The following is a 19,430-nucleotide window of genomic DNA, read 5'->3' on the forward strand; positions in this document are numbered from 1 at the left end:
TTAAATTCTCATCAGTTAACATAAAGTGTAATATTAGTTTCAGGGGTAGAATTTAGTGACTCATCACTTACATACAAAACCTAGTGCTCATCACAACAAATGCCCTCCTTAATACCCGTCACCCATTTAGCCCATCCCCCTTCACCTCCCCTCCAGCCACCCTCAGTCTGTTCTCTGTAGTTAAGAGTCTCTCTTGTAGTTTGCCTTCTGCTCTCTCTTTTTTTTCATTCCCCAATGTTTATCCGTTTTTTTTTCTTAAATTGCATATATGAGTGAAATCATATGGTATTTGTCTCTGACCGACTTAATCTATTGCTTTTCTATCAGTGAAGCATACAGTTTATTCTTGAACATTTCCAGGGATGGACAACTATCTCCCATGGCAGCCATTAAATCTTTGTGTAATTCTGACTTAAGAGGGCTTTCTCCTAAGTCATAAAGTTGTGATATTGAAGTGAGTATAAATGCTTGTGAGACGGGCACAGAGAGATTGAAGTTGAATGCTGTGTACCAGAGAGAAAAGGGCAGAATATTATTTCTGAGAAGGTGAGAGGAAGGGGGCTCGAGAGCAAAGTGGAATAACTAGCTTTAAGAAGAGTAACCTTCCTCTGTCTTAAAAGGTACATATTTATCATGGTGGATTTGGGGTGGGGAGTTTGGGAGTTGAGGGTGTTTCTCTCTCATGGCTTCAATTTTTTTCTCTGAAGAGGTGAGTTCATTTGTTGAGAGTAAGAGGATTGACAGGTTGAGAGTTTTAAGCAGAGAGAAATTTTGAAATAGAAGTTTCAGGGAGTAGGAGAGCAAATTGTCTAGAGTAATGGAAGCTCAGTTGAGATGGTGCCATCAAATGCAGAGTGATTTCCCTCTGTCCTGTTAAGTAAAAAGAAAGCAAAGACTTGGCTTCACCCAGTCCTGGAGTTTTGTTAAATGAGTGTAACACAAAGACGGATGAAGCAACATGCCAACCTCTTTTTAACTGCTGAGCTTTGTTTTTGCATGCCTTCTGCCCAGAGTGTTTTCTCCTAGGTTGATCTTTTCTGCCTTCATTTTTAAGTACTGTCTTCTCAGAGAGTTCTTTCCTTATTACTTTCTGAAATGTAGGTCCTACATTTTGGTTTCTTTCCTGTCCTTTTGTTTAGACTTTGTTTGAAATAATTATTGCTTTCTGTGTTGTTCTGTCTGCTTACTAAGATGATAGTTTCAAGAAGATAGGGAACTTCTCTGTCTCATCTCCATTTTCTTTTTAGAGCCAGGAAATTGTGGGCATTGGATAAAGGTGTATTGAATGAATGTGATTGAAATATTAGTGTTCACAAGCTGGAGGGGTGAAAGCTAAGCATAGAAGGTAGTAGAGTCTTGAAGACTGAAGGTCATGAGTTGGAAAAGGGTTATCTTGGAAACAGATGAAAGCGGTTGAAGGTAGGAATTTGTTGGCAGTAGAAAATAGAATGCCTAAGTTGGTGATATGAGACAGTGCAGTTCTAGCTGTGATAAGATCCTAGCTACATAGTGTGATTATCAGAACAATAGCTTGGTGGACTGGAAGCAGTTGTTCAGAAATAGATCAATAGAACAGAGAAGTCAAGTAAAATGGAATTCACGTGTAAGTACGTAATATGTAATAGAGGAATCCTTACAAATCAATGAAGAATGTGATGGATTTTTCAATAAATGATCTTTGAGGTGGGGGTAGTCATTTTATAGTCTCACTTTATTTTTTATTTATTTTATTTTTTAAAGTATGTATGTATGTATGTACTTATGAGAGAGAGGGAGAAAGAGTGCAAGCTGGGGGGGTGGGCAGAAGAAGAGGAGGAAGAAGAGAATCTCAAACAGACTCCATGCTGAGCACAGAGCCCTACACAGGGATAGGTCTCATGACTCTGAGATCATGACCTGAGCCAAAACCAAGAATCAGACGCTTAACTGACTGAGCTTCCCAAGCACCCCTGTAGTCTCACCTTATATCATAATTAAAATTAAATTCCATATGAACTAAAGAGTTAGTAAACTCTTAATGGTATAAAAATAAAAAAAATTAATAATTAAAAGATCATTTGAGGCAAAGATTTAAAGTCAGAATACAACTCACTGGCGTGCCTGGGTGGCTCAGTGGGTTGAAGCCTCTGACTTCAGCTCAGGTAATGATCCCAGGATCCCGGAATTGAGCCCCACATCGGGCCCTCTGCTTAGCAGGGAGCCTGCTTCCGACCCCCACCACCCTGGCCTGCCTCTCTGCCTACTTCTGATCTCTGTCAAATAAATAAATAAAAATCTTGAAAAGAATACAACTCACTTATACAGATTAATAAGAAAAATCTCGGCTCACCATATAACAATATTCAAAGAATAAGAGTAAGTAATTTGCAAAAGAGTACATGTAGATATCTGTACCTTAAAATATTTAAAAATATATTAGTAATTGAGTATATGAGGATTAAATATGCTATTTTCCTATCAAATTAGCACAGACTTTCTTACTTATAATAAATATTTATAGATAGATGGTCATACACTTGTTATGATTATAGTTTTTGGAAAGAAACCTAACAATTTTTACTAAGAGTTGTAAAATTGTTCCTGTCTTTTAGGCATAAATATATTTTTAAAGCCTATGTTGAAACTAAAAAAATTAATGTGTAAAATTAAGAACAGCATAACTTAAAATACACAAACTAGCCTTTTGCAAGCATTAAACTTATTTCCAAATATATTTTCATACTTTCTATATATATATGGTTTTATAAGTAGTTCTTACTTCCTTGTCTCAGTTAAATTAGTATCAGCATTAGCATTCAATATAACCTTCTTCTACCCTAAATTTATATCGGGGTCTGACTTAGATACTCTTTGGGTTAAATATGTATGTTTGAAATTCTGCACAAAATTTATTTACATTAAGAATGCTTAGTAAGCAACTCTTTTAACCATGGGGATATTCATGGTTTATTTAATAAACAAAAACTTTTTTTCATAAATGATTTTTGATACCTGATGATAAAACCTATCTTGTAGTTATTTTTATTTTAGTTAAATAAATTAATTTTAGTTAAATTAATGATTCACTGGAGCTTTATGGCATTTAATATTTCTTCTGTTCATTTTCTTGATATCCTTTAAAAATGCAAAGTAAGTGGAACTAGAGGGTATCACGCTTAGCGAAATAAGTCAATCAGAGAAAGACAACTATCATATGATCTCCCTGATATGAGGACGTGGAGATGCAACGTGGGAGGTTTGGGGGTAGGAAAAGAATAAATGAAACAAGATGGGATCGGGAGGGAGACAAACCATAAGAGACTCTTAATCTCACAGAACAAACTGAGGGTGACCGGGGGGAGGGGGTTAGAAAGAGGGTGGTGGGGTTATGGACATTGGGGAAGGTATGTGCTATGGTGAGTGCTGTGAAGTGTGTAAACCTGGCGAGTCACAGACCTGTACTCCTGGGGCTAATAATACATTATATGTTTATAAAAAAATAAAAAAATTTTAAAAATGCAAAATAACATCTTCAGAACTGTATTCATAGTATAATATATGTAGTCCCTTTTGATTTCAGGAAATCATAGAGCTTTTGGCATTGATCTGAAAATATTACTTTTTTTTTTTTTTTAGAATATTACTATTTAACTATAATGTACATCTAAATCTATAATTTAGGACAGGAGTTGTTTGCCTCGCTGAATTATGTAAATCTTTCTTCTTGCTCCTGAGACAAATATAATCAGATACTTTTTAAATATAAAGTGCCTGTGTGTTTATCTTTATTTAGAATAAAAGGGTTTAAAGACTAGCATTAATCTTATTAATACTATAGTTTGGAGGAAGCTAGAAAATAGCAAGCATTTTATTTATGTTTATATATAAATACATATATTTAAAATTTTATGTTGTATGACTTAGCAAAGCAGAAAAAGTTCATTGCTTTATTATATTTTAACTATTTTTTAGTAGAGTTGACAGTGTTACATTTTTACGTTTGTTTGATGTGTACAACATAGTGATCCCTCAAGTCAGTAAATTATGCTGTGCTCACCACTAGTGTAGCTACCATCTGTCCCCATGCAGTGTTAATATATTATATATTGACTATATTCCCTCTACTGTCTGTAACTTTTATTCTCCTAATCTGTTTATTCCATATCTGGAAGCCTGTATTTCCCATCCCCTTCACCCATTTTGCCCATTCTCCCAACCCCTTCCCTCTCTGGCAGGCATCTGTTTGTTCTCTGTATTTATAGGTCAGTTTCTTCTTTTTGTTTATTCATTCATTTTGTTTTTTAGATCCACATATAAGTGAAATCATGTGGTATTTGTCTTTCTTTGACTTACTTCACTTAGCATAATACCGTATAGGTCCATCCACTGTCATCACAAATGGCAAGGCAAGATCTAATTCCTTTTTTTTACAGCTGAATAATATTCCGGTGTGTGTGTGTGTGTGTGTGTGTGTGTGTGTGTGTGTGTGTGCGCGCGCGCGTGCGTGCGTGCATGTGCACGAGCCCACACATGCCACATCTTTATCCACTCATCTGTCGATATGCACTTGGGTTACTTCCATATCTTAGCTATTCTAAATGATGCTGCAATAAACATAGCGATGAATGTATCCTTTTGAATTAGTGTTTTCATTCTCTTTGGGTAAATATCCAGTAGTAGAATTATTGGATTGTACAGTGTTTCTAGTTTAAATTTGTTAAGGAACCCCCATGCTGTTCTTCACACATATATTCCTACCAACAGTGCATGAGGGTTCCTTTTTCTCAACATCCTCACCAACACATGTTATTTTTTGTCTTTGTGGGTCTAGCCATTCTGGACAGGTGTAAGATGATATCTCATTGTGGTTTGATTTGCTTTTCCCTGATGTTTAATGATTTAACTATTTTCTTTATGAAGACAGTCTATTGAGAAAACTAGGCAAAGTATTATAGTGCAGAGTATTTACTAGCTTGTATTGGTCAGAACTGATTTTAAGTCCCAGTACAATTACTAGGTTTGGTTTTGTTTACGTTGAACAAGTTATTTGATTTTCCTAGTGTTTTCTCATCTGAAAAGTCGGGTAATAATCCTAATTTGCTGAATTGATGTGAAGATGATTATGTATTAAAAACATCAAATGTAGTACTAGCTACATGGTGGTCATTCAATGTAGAATCACTGTTTTTATAATTATCTTATGAGCCGTTTAGCCAGAATTTAATGGTCACAATTAGCCTGAGACATTTTTTACAATAAGAGGTTGCAGTATTGAACAGAATTTTGGTTTTATTGAAAATTCAAGGCAAATTGTGTGCAAGCTTCGTTACTGGGATGGGAGGAGGTAAAGATAAGCCAGTGCTCATATAAGAAAATATGTCCTCTTGAGAAAGGGACTTTTTTTTTTTTCAAGATTTTGTTTTATTTTGTTTTGTTTTGTTTTATTATTTCTTAGAGCATGAGTGGGATGAGGGGTAGAGGAAGAGGGAGAAGCAGACTCCTCACTGAGCAGGGAGCCGGACACAGGGTTCAATCCCAGGATCATGAGCCCCAAGATGCCCCAGAAAGGGACTGACTTTTGAAGTAACCTGTAATGAGCTATCTTTTCTTTCTCCTTATTTGAGTCAAGAACAGCCCTATAAATGGGAAGATATGCTAGTTTGCCAATAAAACTCGGTTCATAGAGTTTAAGTAATTTTGCTAAAGTCACATTATAAACGTCAGAACTAAGATTTGAATAACTAAACTCTAAGTTTTTCGTTTAGCAAATGTAAATTCAGTAACTAATTGGTTCCAGGCACTCCTAAGCTGGGTACACTTCTGTAGGCCAGTTGGTGTTTGTTCATTAAACTTTTAACTCCAGTCTCCAAACATTTCATTGCTCATGAAACAGTAATATTATGGAATTAGTAGAGTCCTAAAAAATTGTTTATCAAGTTCTATTTAAAAGGTATTATTAAAAGGAATTCTGTAGGGGTGCCTGGCTGGCTCACTCAATACAACATATAACTCTTGATCTCAGAGTCGAGACTTCAAGTCCCCATTGGGCCTAGGGCTTAGTTAAAGATTAAAAAAAAAATTAAGGGGATTCTGTAGTATTTTAAAATATATTTTTTTTTTATTTTTTTTTATTTTTTTTTTTAATTTATTTATTTGACAGAGAGAGATCACAAGCAGAGAGGCAGGCAGAGAGAGAGAGAGGGAAGCAGGCTCGCTGCTGAGCAGAGAGCCTGATGCGGGACTCGATCCCAGGACCCTGAGATCATGACCTGAGCCGAAGGCAGCGGCTTAACCCACTGAGCCACCCAGGCGCCCCTCTTATTAAAGAATATATAGAGGGCTAATTATATATTTGAAAATATAAGGTGATGAATAATAACCTTCAATGTTAAGACAAAACTGGTGTGAAAATATAAACATAGCAAGCATTAGCACATTGTCACATTTCTAGACTTCAGAAATAAAGTGGTGATAATAACAGGGCTAGCCTAATTTCTCTGATCACAGTCTTGGCATACCACATCATATCAAGTTCTACCTCAGTTTTATTGTACAATCTAGAGACAGTTCAATTCTGAATAAATCGGGACGTGTGTTTCTGAGTGTGCCACAATTAATTCTGTGGTCTTACTGCTCTCCCACCTAGAGCACCTCTGCTGATAATGGTCTTAACCCCAGCAGTAATATAAGACCATTACTTACAGAGCTTTTGTAGACATTAGGTTTTCCATTTTTGATTATTCTGTCTTCATTATATATTCTGTCTTCACTTATTTTCCCCTTAGGTTTTTCTTACCATAAATGTATTTTAGTTCAGGAAGTTGTACCTAAAGAACTAAAGGTGATTAAAATTCTTTTTGTTAAACTTTAGAAAATATTAACACCTGTTTGTACTGCTTTGAAAGATAAGATTAAATGTTACGTTTGGCAATATAAACCAAGACTTGAGAAAAGTTAAACTTTGTTGATAAAAAAACAATAAATTTTTTCTTTAAATATTGACTAAGCTGAATTACAGAAAAAGTGTAGATCCTTATATAAAGCCACATTCATATGTAAGTATCTGTTACAGAGAGACAGATTAGGTTTGGTTAAGACTGTAGTGTCAGAATCCTGGGTTGGGATTTGGATTCTGCAGTTTATCAGTAACATGACCTTGGAAAAGTAATGTCTCTTTACTTGCATGTTTGAATAATAATAAAAGTCAGTAACGGCACTTACTTAATAGGATTGTATTGAGGATTAAATGAGCTAAGATACATAAAACAGAGCAGTTCCTGGCACATTGTAAGTATTTGGTGTTAGATAATGATGGTGATGATGATCAGGCTCAGCATTTTATGTTTTTCTCTTTCATTTTTAATGTGTTTTGCCTATTCTTAAAAATAAGTTGTCATTATTGTCTTTGAAAACCCTGTGGACTGCAAGTTACTTAACATTAGTAAACTTTATAATACATGTTTTCTACAAAGTTAATGGTTTTAAAACAAACTATTTTCAAAAGTTTAATATTTTATCTGGCAAAACATGCTTGTGATGTTTAAGACTTACACGGTTAACATTTAATTGAATTCATTTTTATGCTTAAACAGTGAATTCTGGGTATGTAATAGGATAACATTCATATGTATTATTGAGATGATAATCACAATAGGCATAGAATGACCTAAATAGGATAACTGTTCTAGCCTTGATATTGCCCAACAGAAGAGATCATTTTGAAGAGATCACTGTGACTCAAAAAACGTTCAATTACTAGAGTAGAGTATATCTTGATTACTTGGAATTCAATACAGTCACTTGTGTTGAGGAATGAAGAAAGAATGTGTTACCAGTAGGCATATGGTCTTTTAACATTTTTTGGTAATTTATAATTGGAGAGTGGACATTGGGATAGCCACACTAAATGTTAATGTTTGTTCACATACTCACCAAGTTACCTCCGATTTATGATTCACTGTTCCATAAGGACTGTCTAATAGGAAAGAAATTGTTCAGTCTTGGCATTAATAAGTTCACACCTATTCTTTTGGGGAAGGAATTGCTCAAAATCACTCATTACCTTAAATTCTTAGCTTAAGCCATTCTCTTTGAAAAATAGAGTAAAAACAAACACTGTCTTTTTCTTTAGTCTATTTCAAGTACATATGACAGCTCAGATAAATCAGTTATTGAGATAAGATCATTAATTCTAACTAGAAATGTAATATATAAATTCACTCCTGTTTTGTTGAAGTAATTCCTTTTACATAGTGCCTGGTGCTTGATATCGATATTGAATACATGCTTAGTTATAGACAAGTTAATATACTAAAATTTACTAAAATATACTAAAAATTAAATATTTCAAATTAGGTTTGTTCTTATTTCCTTTGAGTACAAAAGATTTACTTAAGATAATTAAAAAATATTGTTTTGGTCTCTTCTAAGGCCACAGAAAGTGAGGCTGGTGATATGGACCTGAGTGGGTTGCCAGAAACAGCAGTGGATTCTGAGGATGACGATGATGAAGAAGACATTGAGAGGGCGTCGGATCCTCTGATGAGTAGGGACATTGTGAGAGACTGTCTAGAGAAGGATCCAATTGACAGGACGGACGATGACATTGGTAAGTTTGGATGAGAAAATGAATCTAAGAGCAATTTTAAAAATTTAGGGTAAAATGATCTAATAAAATAGAGCCCAAGAATAGTAAGCTTTAAAAAGTAATTAATTTATAAATTTCCCTTGCATAAACAGTAACTAGTATTTGTTGAAAAAAATAAATTTTATTCAGTTATGTTCTGGAGTGTGCAAATAATAAAACTTCCTAATTACAACCCTTGCCCATGAACCCCTTTTTAGATTATGGGGGAAAAAAAGAAAAAGTAGTCTTCCAGTGTTACTTCTATTGTTTTTCTTGTGAGCACTATTCCTGTTAAGCTCATGTTTTCTGTATGTAAATACTAGTCAATGACAATTGGTAAGATTGTCATGTTTGCTTCTCCTGTGGTTCCATACGAAGATGGGACTGAGTGAGAGAAAACTATGAAATGTCAAGTTAGCAGCCTGTGAGCTGTGGGTTGTTGAGACTTGAAGTACACCCAAAAGTTAGAAATTTAAGTGGCTTTGCATCTGTTTTCCTAATCCCTGAAGTTCCCTTTTCTTTTTTTTTAAAGATTTTATTTAATTATTTGACAGAGAGAGACACAGCAACAGGAGGAGTGGGAGAGGGAGAATCAGGCTTCTCGCTGAGCAGAGAGCCCAATGCAGGGCTTGATGTCAGCACCCTGGGATCATGATCTGAGCTGAAGGCAGATGCTTAATGAGTGAGCCATCCAGGTGCCCCCCTGAAGTTCCCTTTACCCACATTTCTATCAGAGCAAGAGCTGACTATATAATAACCATTTAGTGTTTGAGTAAGCCTTCTGCACTCCATCTTCTTCCGTCGAATACTAGGAGTCAGAGCAGCTTCGTTGAGCATTTTCTCTCCACCACAGGCCTGGAATCTGTAACCACCTTTGGCTGAGCCAGATTATCTTTCCTACCACTGTGCCAACTCTTTTGAGGCCAATATATATTTGAAGACAAATTCAAGAAACTGGATCTATTGGGGTTAGATACAGGACTGCAAGGGCATAGTTATGAGTGGCCAGTTCCATGTGTTTTGAGGGAAACAAACATGAAGAAAATCTTTTACCACTTACATTATATACATACGCTAGAAAATTGAGGATGAAAAACCAACAACTAGGACTAGACATTTAAAATATAATTTTAAAATTTATAGGAATTGCTAGGTATTTAAGGTGAAAATCACGTGTCGGTAACCATTAATTTATTCAGCTAATACAGTTGAGCACCTTGGATGTACTGAACATGTTTCTAGGTCCTGGTAACTCAGTGGGGGGCAAGGCAGTTAAGGTCCTTGCTCTGTTGCAATCTGAAGAATAAAGTGGGCATTAGGAAATGATGGAGGTTGGGGAATAAACTGAACAGGAGCCTCTTTTAGGATGGAATGGCTGGTAATGTCCTTTTAAAGGGCTCAGACCTGAAGGAAGTGAAAAGAGGAAGCCACCTGAGTCTGTGGCTCCCAATAAAGCATGCATTCTGTGTTAATCCTTTCTGGATAATTTCTGGTTGGGGGGTTACTTAATGGCTTCACAGACGTCCATCCCTGACTCCAGCCCATTTCATTCTCTCCCACCTCCACTCCCATTCCAAAGGTGCTGACAGTTCATAAGTCTTTTAAGGGTTTTGAGGTTCTGCAGCATAAATGAGAATAGTTCTCTTTTACCTGCTAAAAACAGTGGGTTTCACTCACTCATGTCTTATACCACATACACTGCATTTGGTTTCCAGCGTCCAAAGTCGTACTTCACCGTCCTATTCTCTTTGTCCTTGCCGACTTTTCACAAATCTTTCTATTGTAGTTTTAAAGAGAAGGTGAAGTTGGAAGTGTGTGCAGTTTGCCATCTTAATCCAAAATCCTTGTTCAGGTTTTTTTAATTAGGTTGAACACTGCTTATGAAAAGATTGATGTGGAAATTATTCTTTTGTAAATTTATGTATCATCTTTTTGAATATGTTTATTTTAGTATAGTTATGGAGGAAAATAATGACTATTAAAAATGTCATTCCTGGAGGGGTGCCTGGGTGGCTTAGTGGGTTAAAGCCTCTGCCTTCGCCTCAGGTCATGATCCCAGGGTCCTGGGATCGAGCCCCACATCTGGCTCTCTGCTCCTCCGAGAGCCTGCTTCCTCCTCTCTCTGTCTGCCTCCCTGCCTCCCTGTGATCTGTCTCTCTCTCTGTCAAATAAATAAATAAAATCTTAAAAAAAAAAAAAAGTCATTCCTGGAAATTTAAAATTTTCACTTCATATCTAAGAAGCTTTCTTTTCCACGATTTCTGGAAAGCAAAAGCTATGCTGATTCCTACAGAAGAATACAAAGCTGTCTTTTTTCTTAATGGACTTGTTGATATAATCTCCAGTGAATAACATTTACACGAATGCCAATTCACTTGTAAGCTGTGATGATTCTGATGCTTGCTTCTTTCAATATACTAATTAAAACAATAAACCGTTACTATTAAAGATAAGACCTAATGAGTACTTTGTCTACAAGAGATTTGTAAGATTTTATATTCTAACTCCCCAAAACAGAACCACATGTGAGAATTCTTTAGCTCTTTTGCTGTTTCTTTTATTAAATCTAACTCACCTTCCAGTATTTAGTTACAGTACACACCTTTCATATAAACTACAACCTTCTACATAATTGATGCTTTCTCTGGATACATCTCTTCCTAACCACCTTCCTCTGCCCCACAAAAAAATGGGAAGGGATGGTGTATCGGGGGGGGGGGCGGGGCGGATCTAAGTTGAATCAAATGAAATTGCTAATATTTGATCATATTTTAAAAACTGAAAGAATTTAAAAAAAATTGCTTTTGGATTCCCATAGATTCTTGGGTGTGTTTCAGTCCTTTGAAGGGACTTTATTGATTTATGCTCTCCAACTCATAACTTTGTAGGTCCTCAATTACTGAATGGTTGTAAATTTAATTTTTTGTTTTGATGCCTTGACACATTAGGGTAGAGACCTACTTCCAAGATTCCTTCCAAAGAATTCTTTTTTTTCTCCCCTTCAACGTACCACCAAAAAACTCCACAGATTAAAAAAAAAAAAAATCTTAATAGTAATCATTTCTTACACAAAATTAAAGCAAAGCAAATAAGATAAATTAATTTCTATACTGATGTAGCTTATGATGTCTGTAGTTGATTATCTGGGTTTTCTGCATGTCACTCTGACTAGAAAAAAATTTTTAAAAATGTCTTTTTCATGAGTAGAAATATTCCTTTCCTAATAAGATAGTATTAGTTAATATATGATTCTAATAGATTTTTCCAAGCGATATAGAAGAAAGTAGTCCTGCTTCTCCAATCCATGGCTGCTGCTTTCCATGTCCTAGAAACTATCTTTTTACTCATCCCAGATGGAATTCCTTATGTCTGTGTGATCCCTATGGCATAACCAGAGTTTATGTTGAGTCCTGACAGCCAAATGCTTCATTTCATATTTATGTATTTATTGAAGGTTATGATAGAAATTTTTTTACTTTTTTAATTGCTCTAATTCTCCAGTGTAATAAACAGAAGTTACTACAAAACCAGAAATACCATTATTGAATCTTTGAGAGTCTTAAAAACTCTTAGATATCATCTGGTTAAGCATTTATTTATTTTTAGTTTTTCAGCTGAGGCTAAAGAACCATGTGCATGACTATAATTATATCTTTTCTCTCTTTTTATTATTTATCTATATTATGTGTGACACACAGATATTTCCTATCCTATCATATCTTTTTTTTAATGATAGTCATTATTCATATAGCACAACTTGATTTCATGACCCACTAATGAGCAGGAATCTTCCCAAAATCAAGAATAGTTTCTACGCAAGATACTTCAGATCATTATAACAAGTATTAGTTGATTATATTTTTGTAAAGATTTTATTTATTTATTTTGAGAGAGCAAGAGAGAGCATGAATAGGGAGTGGGCAGAAGGAGAAGCAGGCTCCCTGCTGAGCAGGCTTAATCCGAGGACCCTGGGATCACAACCTGAACCAAAGGCAGATAGATGTTTAACCACCAGAGCCACCAGGAGCCCCTAGTTGAATATATTTTTATACTTTATATTCATAAGTTTCATATTCTTCAGTCATATATGTGGTTGTAATTTGACTTATTGTTGCCTAAACATATAATGTTAAATTTAAGACATTTCTGATGACTTCTAGTCCCATATTTTCTTAAGATCATAAATCTTCATTTGTCCAAGGAAATTCAGTATCAGTAGGGGAGGGGGAAAAAGCAAAATATGTGTTCTATAGATAATATTCTAATACCTTATGGTGAGTGGTAGGGGACTGATAGTTGAAGAAAGCAGAGCTGGTAACCGCAGAACTAACAGTGATGGGCGAGTCAGAGGACCAGGGTTTATACACTGGCCTTTATATTTCAAATCAAAAGGTCCGTGCATTTGTAAAACAATGATTCTTACCTCCTGTATATAATAGGTGTGGATCACCTCCTGAAGTAGCATTAGAAATTGCTTTATCACTGTGCCCAGGAATAGATATACTTTATGGCATGACACAAATGCACCTGCTCATTCCAGAAATAAAAGTTTCATTAAACAGAATGTATTTTATAAGTGATGTGCTTTGATTCTCTTTTTCTTTTTTAAATATTAGTTGCAAAAAAAAAATGCTGGTTTGCAACAGTAAATTAATTTCTTTGCATGGCAGTCTGGGTCAGGTTTAAGAACACTGAGTACCACCTACCATTGTTACTTTGATTCTGGAGCTACCCTGTGTTATGAAAAGTCTTATACAGGAAGGATGACGTAGGGTCTAATCAGAAGAGAAGAACACTTAATGTTTTCACAGAATATATCTTTCTATTCTGTGTTGTTTTTGCAATTAACAAGCTACTGTATATCCAAAAACATAAAATATGTCACTAAATCGTAACAGATTGATGGAATATGCATAGGGACAGTTTCATTAGGTGAAGACAAGAAAAATGTACCAGAATTTTACTTAGCTAAAAGTTTGAATGATATATGATAATAATGAAAGAATAGCAGTTCTTATTTATTATTTACTCTGTGCTAAGGACTTTATTATCTCTATTTCATTTTATTGTCTCAACTATATATTGTTCTTTCACAAGTGACAGAAACATGCTTAAGGGAATCAGCTTTTCCACAGTAATAGAACTAATAACTATTCAAATGAAGTCTGCCATTCACCTTGTGTTCTTTATCACTACCTATAATGTCCAGCAGAAGCTTTGGCAGGCAGGCAGTCCTGAATCGTATCACTGCCACCTCCTAATTATATGACTTTGAGCCTGCTTCCCCCTGTGAAATGAGAAAGAAAACATGTGCCTCATGGAGCCACGGTGAAGAGTAAGGAAAGCATTTAGTAAGTAGTTAGTAAAGCTACCTAATAATAGAGAAAATTAAAAATAGAGACCACAGGACTAGAAAAGACTATGAAGTCATCCATCTTGTCAACAGCTAGAAATGTATCAAAGTTTAAGCTGTTTCTCCACAGCATTGCCAACAGGAAGTGTTCATACTTTTCTCTTTTTTGGCCAGTCTGTGGAATAAAAAATAATATATCAATTTCCATTTGTATTTCTCACATAATGTTGTAAATTTTTTTAGTTAATTAATTTTGATAGGTTTGTCTTCATTCATCAAATTTATCCTTTGGATTCTAAATCCTGGACTAGCTTTAGATTAAAAGAGGTTATTTCTGCTGTTTTGGACATCTACTTGCCCAAAAGACACTAGAATAGACCTACTGACTTTTTGGAGAATTCTCAGAGCTTTATTTCATTTCAGCTTATTTTACCCTTTAATTAGCCTTAATAAGATCATAGTTCATTTTCAATAGAAATTTCCCATTTGAAGTTTGTTAATTTCTCTAATTAGAATTTGTCTAATTAGAATTTGAATTATAGTGTATACTGTTGTTCCTAAATCAGTAAGTAAATGTCACCATTTCCACAGTGACACTTCTTTGTATACCTGTAAGAAATCCAACTTTTGTACTAACAATATTTGAAGTAATTATATTTTCCAGTGGGCACATTTGTAGGACATTTAAAAAGAACCCTAAAGCATTCTTTTTGAATGTTTGCTTTTAAAAAAGTTGTAGTGTTTACAATATCTTTTGCCTTTCAGAACAACTCTTAGAATTTATGCACCAGTTGCCTGCTTTTGCCAATATGACAATGTCAGTGAGACGAGAACTCTGTGCTGTGATGGTGTTTGCAGTGGTGGAAAGAGCTGGAACCATAGTGTTAAATGATGGTGAAGAGGTCAGTGAACATTGCCACCACTTAAAGTTTCTGTTTAAGGGTCTCTCAGTAACAGCAAATATACACAAGAAAATTCTTATTTCTTCCTCTTAAAAAAATAAGCAACAATTAATTTGAGTAATTCAAGAATTATGATACACTTATTGTTAAAGTATTCCAAATCCACTATTTTTATAATAATATTTCATATGATACTTATAGAAATACTTTGATGTTTTTTCAGATTTTTGTAACTTTGAATGTTCATAAAATGCCTTTTGTCAGAACAAAATGATCTTATTGAGACAATGGTGATCATTTGATATCGCTTACATATGTTTTGGGGAGCAGAAGAATTCTTTTTTCTTGTGTTATTTTAGAGAAAAACGTCCGAGGTCAAATTAAAAGAGCAGAATGGCATGCACCCTTTGCTAGGTGTATGGAAAACACAGATATGTGGCTGTGCTTTGCTTTATTCCTTGTTCTTTGAGTTTAGTAAACAGTTCATTTTCCTTGAGTTATTCCATCCTTAAGGTGAAAGATCTGCTAAATCATTTGTAGGAACCATTCTAGCATTAATAGCTGCATGACCATAATTTTCTGCTTTGTCTTCATTTTTTTGAATTAGCTGGATTCCTGGTCAGTGATTCTGAATGGTTCTGTGGAAGTGACTTATCCAGATGGAAAAGCAGAAATATTATGTATGGGAAATAGTTTCGGTGTCTCTCCTACCATGGACAAAGAGTACATGAAAGGAGTAATGAGAACGAAAGTGGATGACTGCCAGGTATGAATATCATTAAAAATGTATATTTTGAAAAAAAAATGTATATTTTGTGCTTAACACCTATATGCCATTGGGGTAAGATTTTTCTGCCTATATAAATAGGTCATTTTTTAGAGTTATAAATAATATCTTAAATAAGATATAAATAATATCTTAAATAATATCTTAAAACTATTACTTTTAGTTTTATCATGCCCCAGGAAATTAAATATTAATCTTCCTTAAAGTTGTTTGGACTCGGGGCACCTGGCTGGCTTAGTCCATAGAGCATGTGACTCTTGACCTCAGATCAAGAGTTTAAGCCCTACACTAGACACAGAGCTTACTTAAAAAAAAAAAAAAGTTGTTTGGATCCTGCATAACTAGGTGTTCTATAAATATTTTCTATTAAAAGTGTTCTATAAACATCGTATTTTTATAATTTCATTAATATTTTTATAATCTGTTCATGAAAAAATATAGCAGTAAAACATCTGTTATGAAAAGAATTAGATTAATAAAGATGTGATACAGTTATGCATTTTTTTATTTATTTTCAGAATCTTGTTTTTTTTAAGATCTTATTTATTTGTCAGAGAGAGAGCACAAGCAGGGGGAGCAGCAGGTAGAGGAAGAAGCAGGCTCCCAACTGAGCAAGGAGCCAGATGTGGGGCTCAATTCTAGGACCCTGGGATCATGACCTGAGCGGAAGACAGATACTTAACCAACTGAGCCACCCAGGCATCCCAGTGTTTTTATTTAAATACCTACAAGATAAGGAATTGATTTAGAAGTCATGTAAATTAATCATAGTATGAATCAGTAGAACTTGCTAGTAAAAAAGTAATTGCTAATTAAAAGAAAGTACTTGGGGGCCCTGGGTGGCTCAATGGGTTAAAGCCTCTGCCTTCGGCTCAGATCATGACCCCAGGGTCCTGGAATTGAGCCCCGCATCAGGCTCTCTGCTCACCGGGAGTCTGCTTCCCCTTCTCTCTCTGCCTGCTTCTCTGCCTACTTATGATCTCTGTCTGTCAAATAAATAAAATCTTAAAAAAACAATAAAAGAAAATACTTGATAGCAAAAGAAAAATGTTAGTGTTGATATTATGTTAATATTCATTATTTAAAAGCATTTAATAAAAGACTAGAGAAAATATGGAGACCAAATGTGAAATTTCGATTTTAGATTTAGATTATAATTAAATTGATTATAACTGGTAACCTCTGTATTAGTAAGAAATAAATTTAAGATACTTGTGTTACCAAGTTTTTATTATTTATGTGTTTTCTCCTGAAAAAAGAAGTCTTTGTAAGATAAAATATTTTAATATAAATAAACCCAGAGATTTGACTTAGACTAATTAAAGTTAAGTGCTCATTGTATTTATTAGTCTGTAGTCTGAAATACATCTGAGTTACTTTTTTCTAAAAGAACATCACTGAATTTTTATTGTGTCTGATAAATGTAAAATAGTACCCATTTAAATTTTCATTTTAAGCATTTTACTTACCAAAAGAGAAAATGACCATGGGCTATAAATAAAATGATCTTACCTAGAGAATCAAAATAATATTGCCAAATAATTCCTTCAGTAAGCACTGTAGAGAAAAAAATAAATGGCTGTGTTCATTGTTTTGAATAGTAAGGCCAGAAGAACATTCTAAATATAGTCAACTCTCAATTATTTAACATAATAGAAGAAAACAAAATGGTAGGTAAATCTTGAAATCTTTATTTGGCCTGGAAATGTGTTTGTAAAAGCAATCATATATGATTTTTCAGCTCTGGAACTATACTCCCCAAAATAATAAAGCCATACTTAGTCGAAAAAAACTAGGAATTTGTTAAAGGTTTCCCCATTCTGTTATCTCTTATCAGTTCCTCTCTGGGACATGTTGGCATTACTAAAGCATTTTAGTCAGAGTTTCTGCCCATAAAGGGCAAGTTAAAAAGTAACTTTATTTCTGAGAATTCATTGATTACATTAATATATCTTAATTGGCCATCCACTTTTGCTAGAAATTTGTAACATGGAACTGAAATATTAGAGGCATAGAAATATATTAGAATAATTGATAAAAATGTTATCTGAAATGTAATCTGAATATTACAGAGTGCTTCAGAAATATCAAATATACAAGGTAACGTTAAATATTTATCTGGGAGTTCTGGAAAAGGAAGGGGAAGTAGATGTCAAGGAATATAGTCTAATCTATGTACTGGATGAGGAATTAGTAGGAAACCCAGTGTTAGCAAGGTAGACCCCAAAAAATTCTGATTAAAATACCTAGACTCCTATAGCTCCTGATACAAGGTTGCCAGATATACAAAGTAGGTCAAAGGTGAGGTATCTGCCTGAGAAAGTCTCTTTCCTCCACTCCACTCCACTCTAAGCCACTGTAAAAGGAACATGTTAAATCAGGGGTTTCAAGAATCAGGCTTATACCTCCACTGACTCATCTGACATTCACTCCCTCAGCAGTAAAACAAGGAGGGAGAGTAAAAGTTAGACCATTTAATGTAAATACTTGTTTTGGTCTAGAAGTTTAGTGTATTTCTGCTAAAATATCATATATCTCTCAGAAAGTAACATGTCAGATCATCCTCTTGTTAGAGGAGGTAGAGGAAAGAATGAGAATCATATTTTCATTCAGCCATAAGATGGCCTCCATAAGTTTATATCATTCTCCTGAGCACACTATAGGAATTAACAGTTATTGAATGAAACAAAAATGGTGTTCTCTTTACCAAGAAGCAACTTCGCCTAGGACTGGTCTTAATTTTCTTACATTGCAGTGGGTTCCGAAAATAAATATTGGGTAAAGTGATAATTAAGTTGAGTTCATAATAAGCCTAAGTGGCTTACAATGAGTGGACTAAATTTAACATTTATTTCTGCTTATTTAGATCCCATGACATGCTCAAAGTTGTATTTTGCTCTGGATCCCTCCTTTGTGTGCTCTTCTTTCAGTTCTTTCCTTCCATTGTCTATACGTCTTCCCCTGTCCGGTTTGAAGGATAAAAGCAGGGCAACATATAGACACATATAGGTACTTAGTGATTGGTGATGGTTTTCCGTTTCGCGTAAGTGCCTTTTTCTGTTCTTCTTCTCACCTCCTATCCCTCTCTTCCTTTCCTCCTCTTTTACTCTCCTACTCTCCTTTTCCTTCTCCCTTTTTCCTTCTCCACTGCCTGTCTTAGGCCTGCCAGTGACACATCAGGCATTGCTTAACCCTGCCCTACACCCTTCAATGAACACTTGGATACCTGTGTGAACAATTAAGTATGAACTTTCCTTACAGACAGCAAAGTGCCCCAGTTTAAATAGATCTAACCTGTTAAGGTAAACCTGTTAAACACACCTTGTTCAGAGACCATGGAAACTGACACTTGGAATTTAAGTAGTTTTAGAGAAAGTTGCATGGATACCTCAAAAGTTGACAATACTATATTAGGGTTGAAGCTTAATTTTACTTCATCCCTTCATCACCTGTAATTTTTCTTCTACATACCAGTTGGGATGTCTTATGCCACAAAACCAATCCTGCAATATGAATTGCCTTTGGCCTTGTATAAGCAAAATCTTGTTTGAATTTTTATTTTATATCAGAATGCCAAGGTGTTATCATGTGTTAACAGCTATCTGAAAGTATAAAACCTTACCAAAAAAATTATATACATAATTTATAATTTTTCATTTGGCTTCATCATACCAATTAAAATTGTGTTTTACACATGAATTTATTAGATCTGCAAACTTCTTAAAGCAAAACTAAAACTGCTAATCAAAATGTAGATAAATGTTTTCATCTAAAATGTATTTC

At 34.7% G+C, this 19,430-nt stretch overlaps 1 protein-coding gene across 13 annotated transcripts in view; it reads left to right on the forward strand.

Annotated features, from left to right (window-relative positions):
- Window positions 1-19,430, forward strand: part of RAPGEF2 (Rap guanine nucleotide exchange factor 2) — a 237,481-nt gene that overhangs the window by 187,034 nt on the left and 31,017 nt on the right. For all 13 annotated transcript variants that reach the window (XM_045991002.1, XM_045991024.1, XM_045991057.1 and 10 more), the window contains 3 exons: window positions 8,410-8,587; window positions 14,724-14,860; window positions 15,468-15,626. In XM_045991002.1, coding sequence (XP_045846958.1) covers window positions 8,410-8,587; window positions 14,724-14,860; window positions 15,468-15,626 — 474 coding nt within the window. The remainder of the gene's footprint in view (window positions 1-8,409; window positions 8,588-14,723; window positions 14,861-15,467; window positions 15,627-19,430) is intronic.

The sequence above is a fragment of the Meles meles genome, chromosome 2 (genome assembly GCF_922984935.1).
Source record: "Meles meles chromosome 2, mMelMel3.1 paternal haplotype, whole genome shotgun sequence".
Lineage (NCBI taxonomy): Eukaryota > Metazoa > Chordata > Mammalia > Carnivora > Mustelidae > Meles > Meles meles.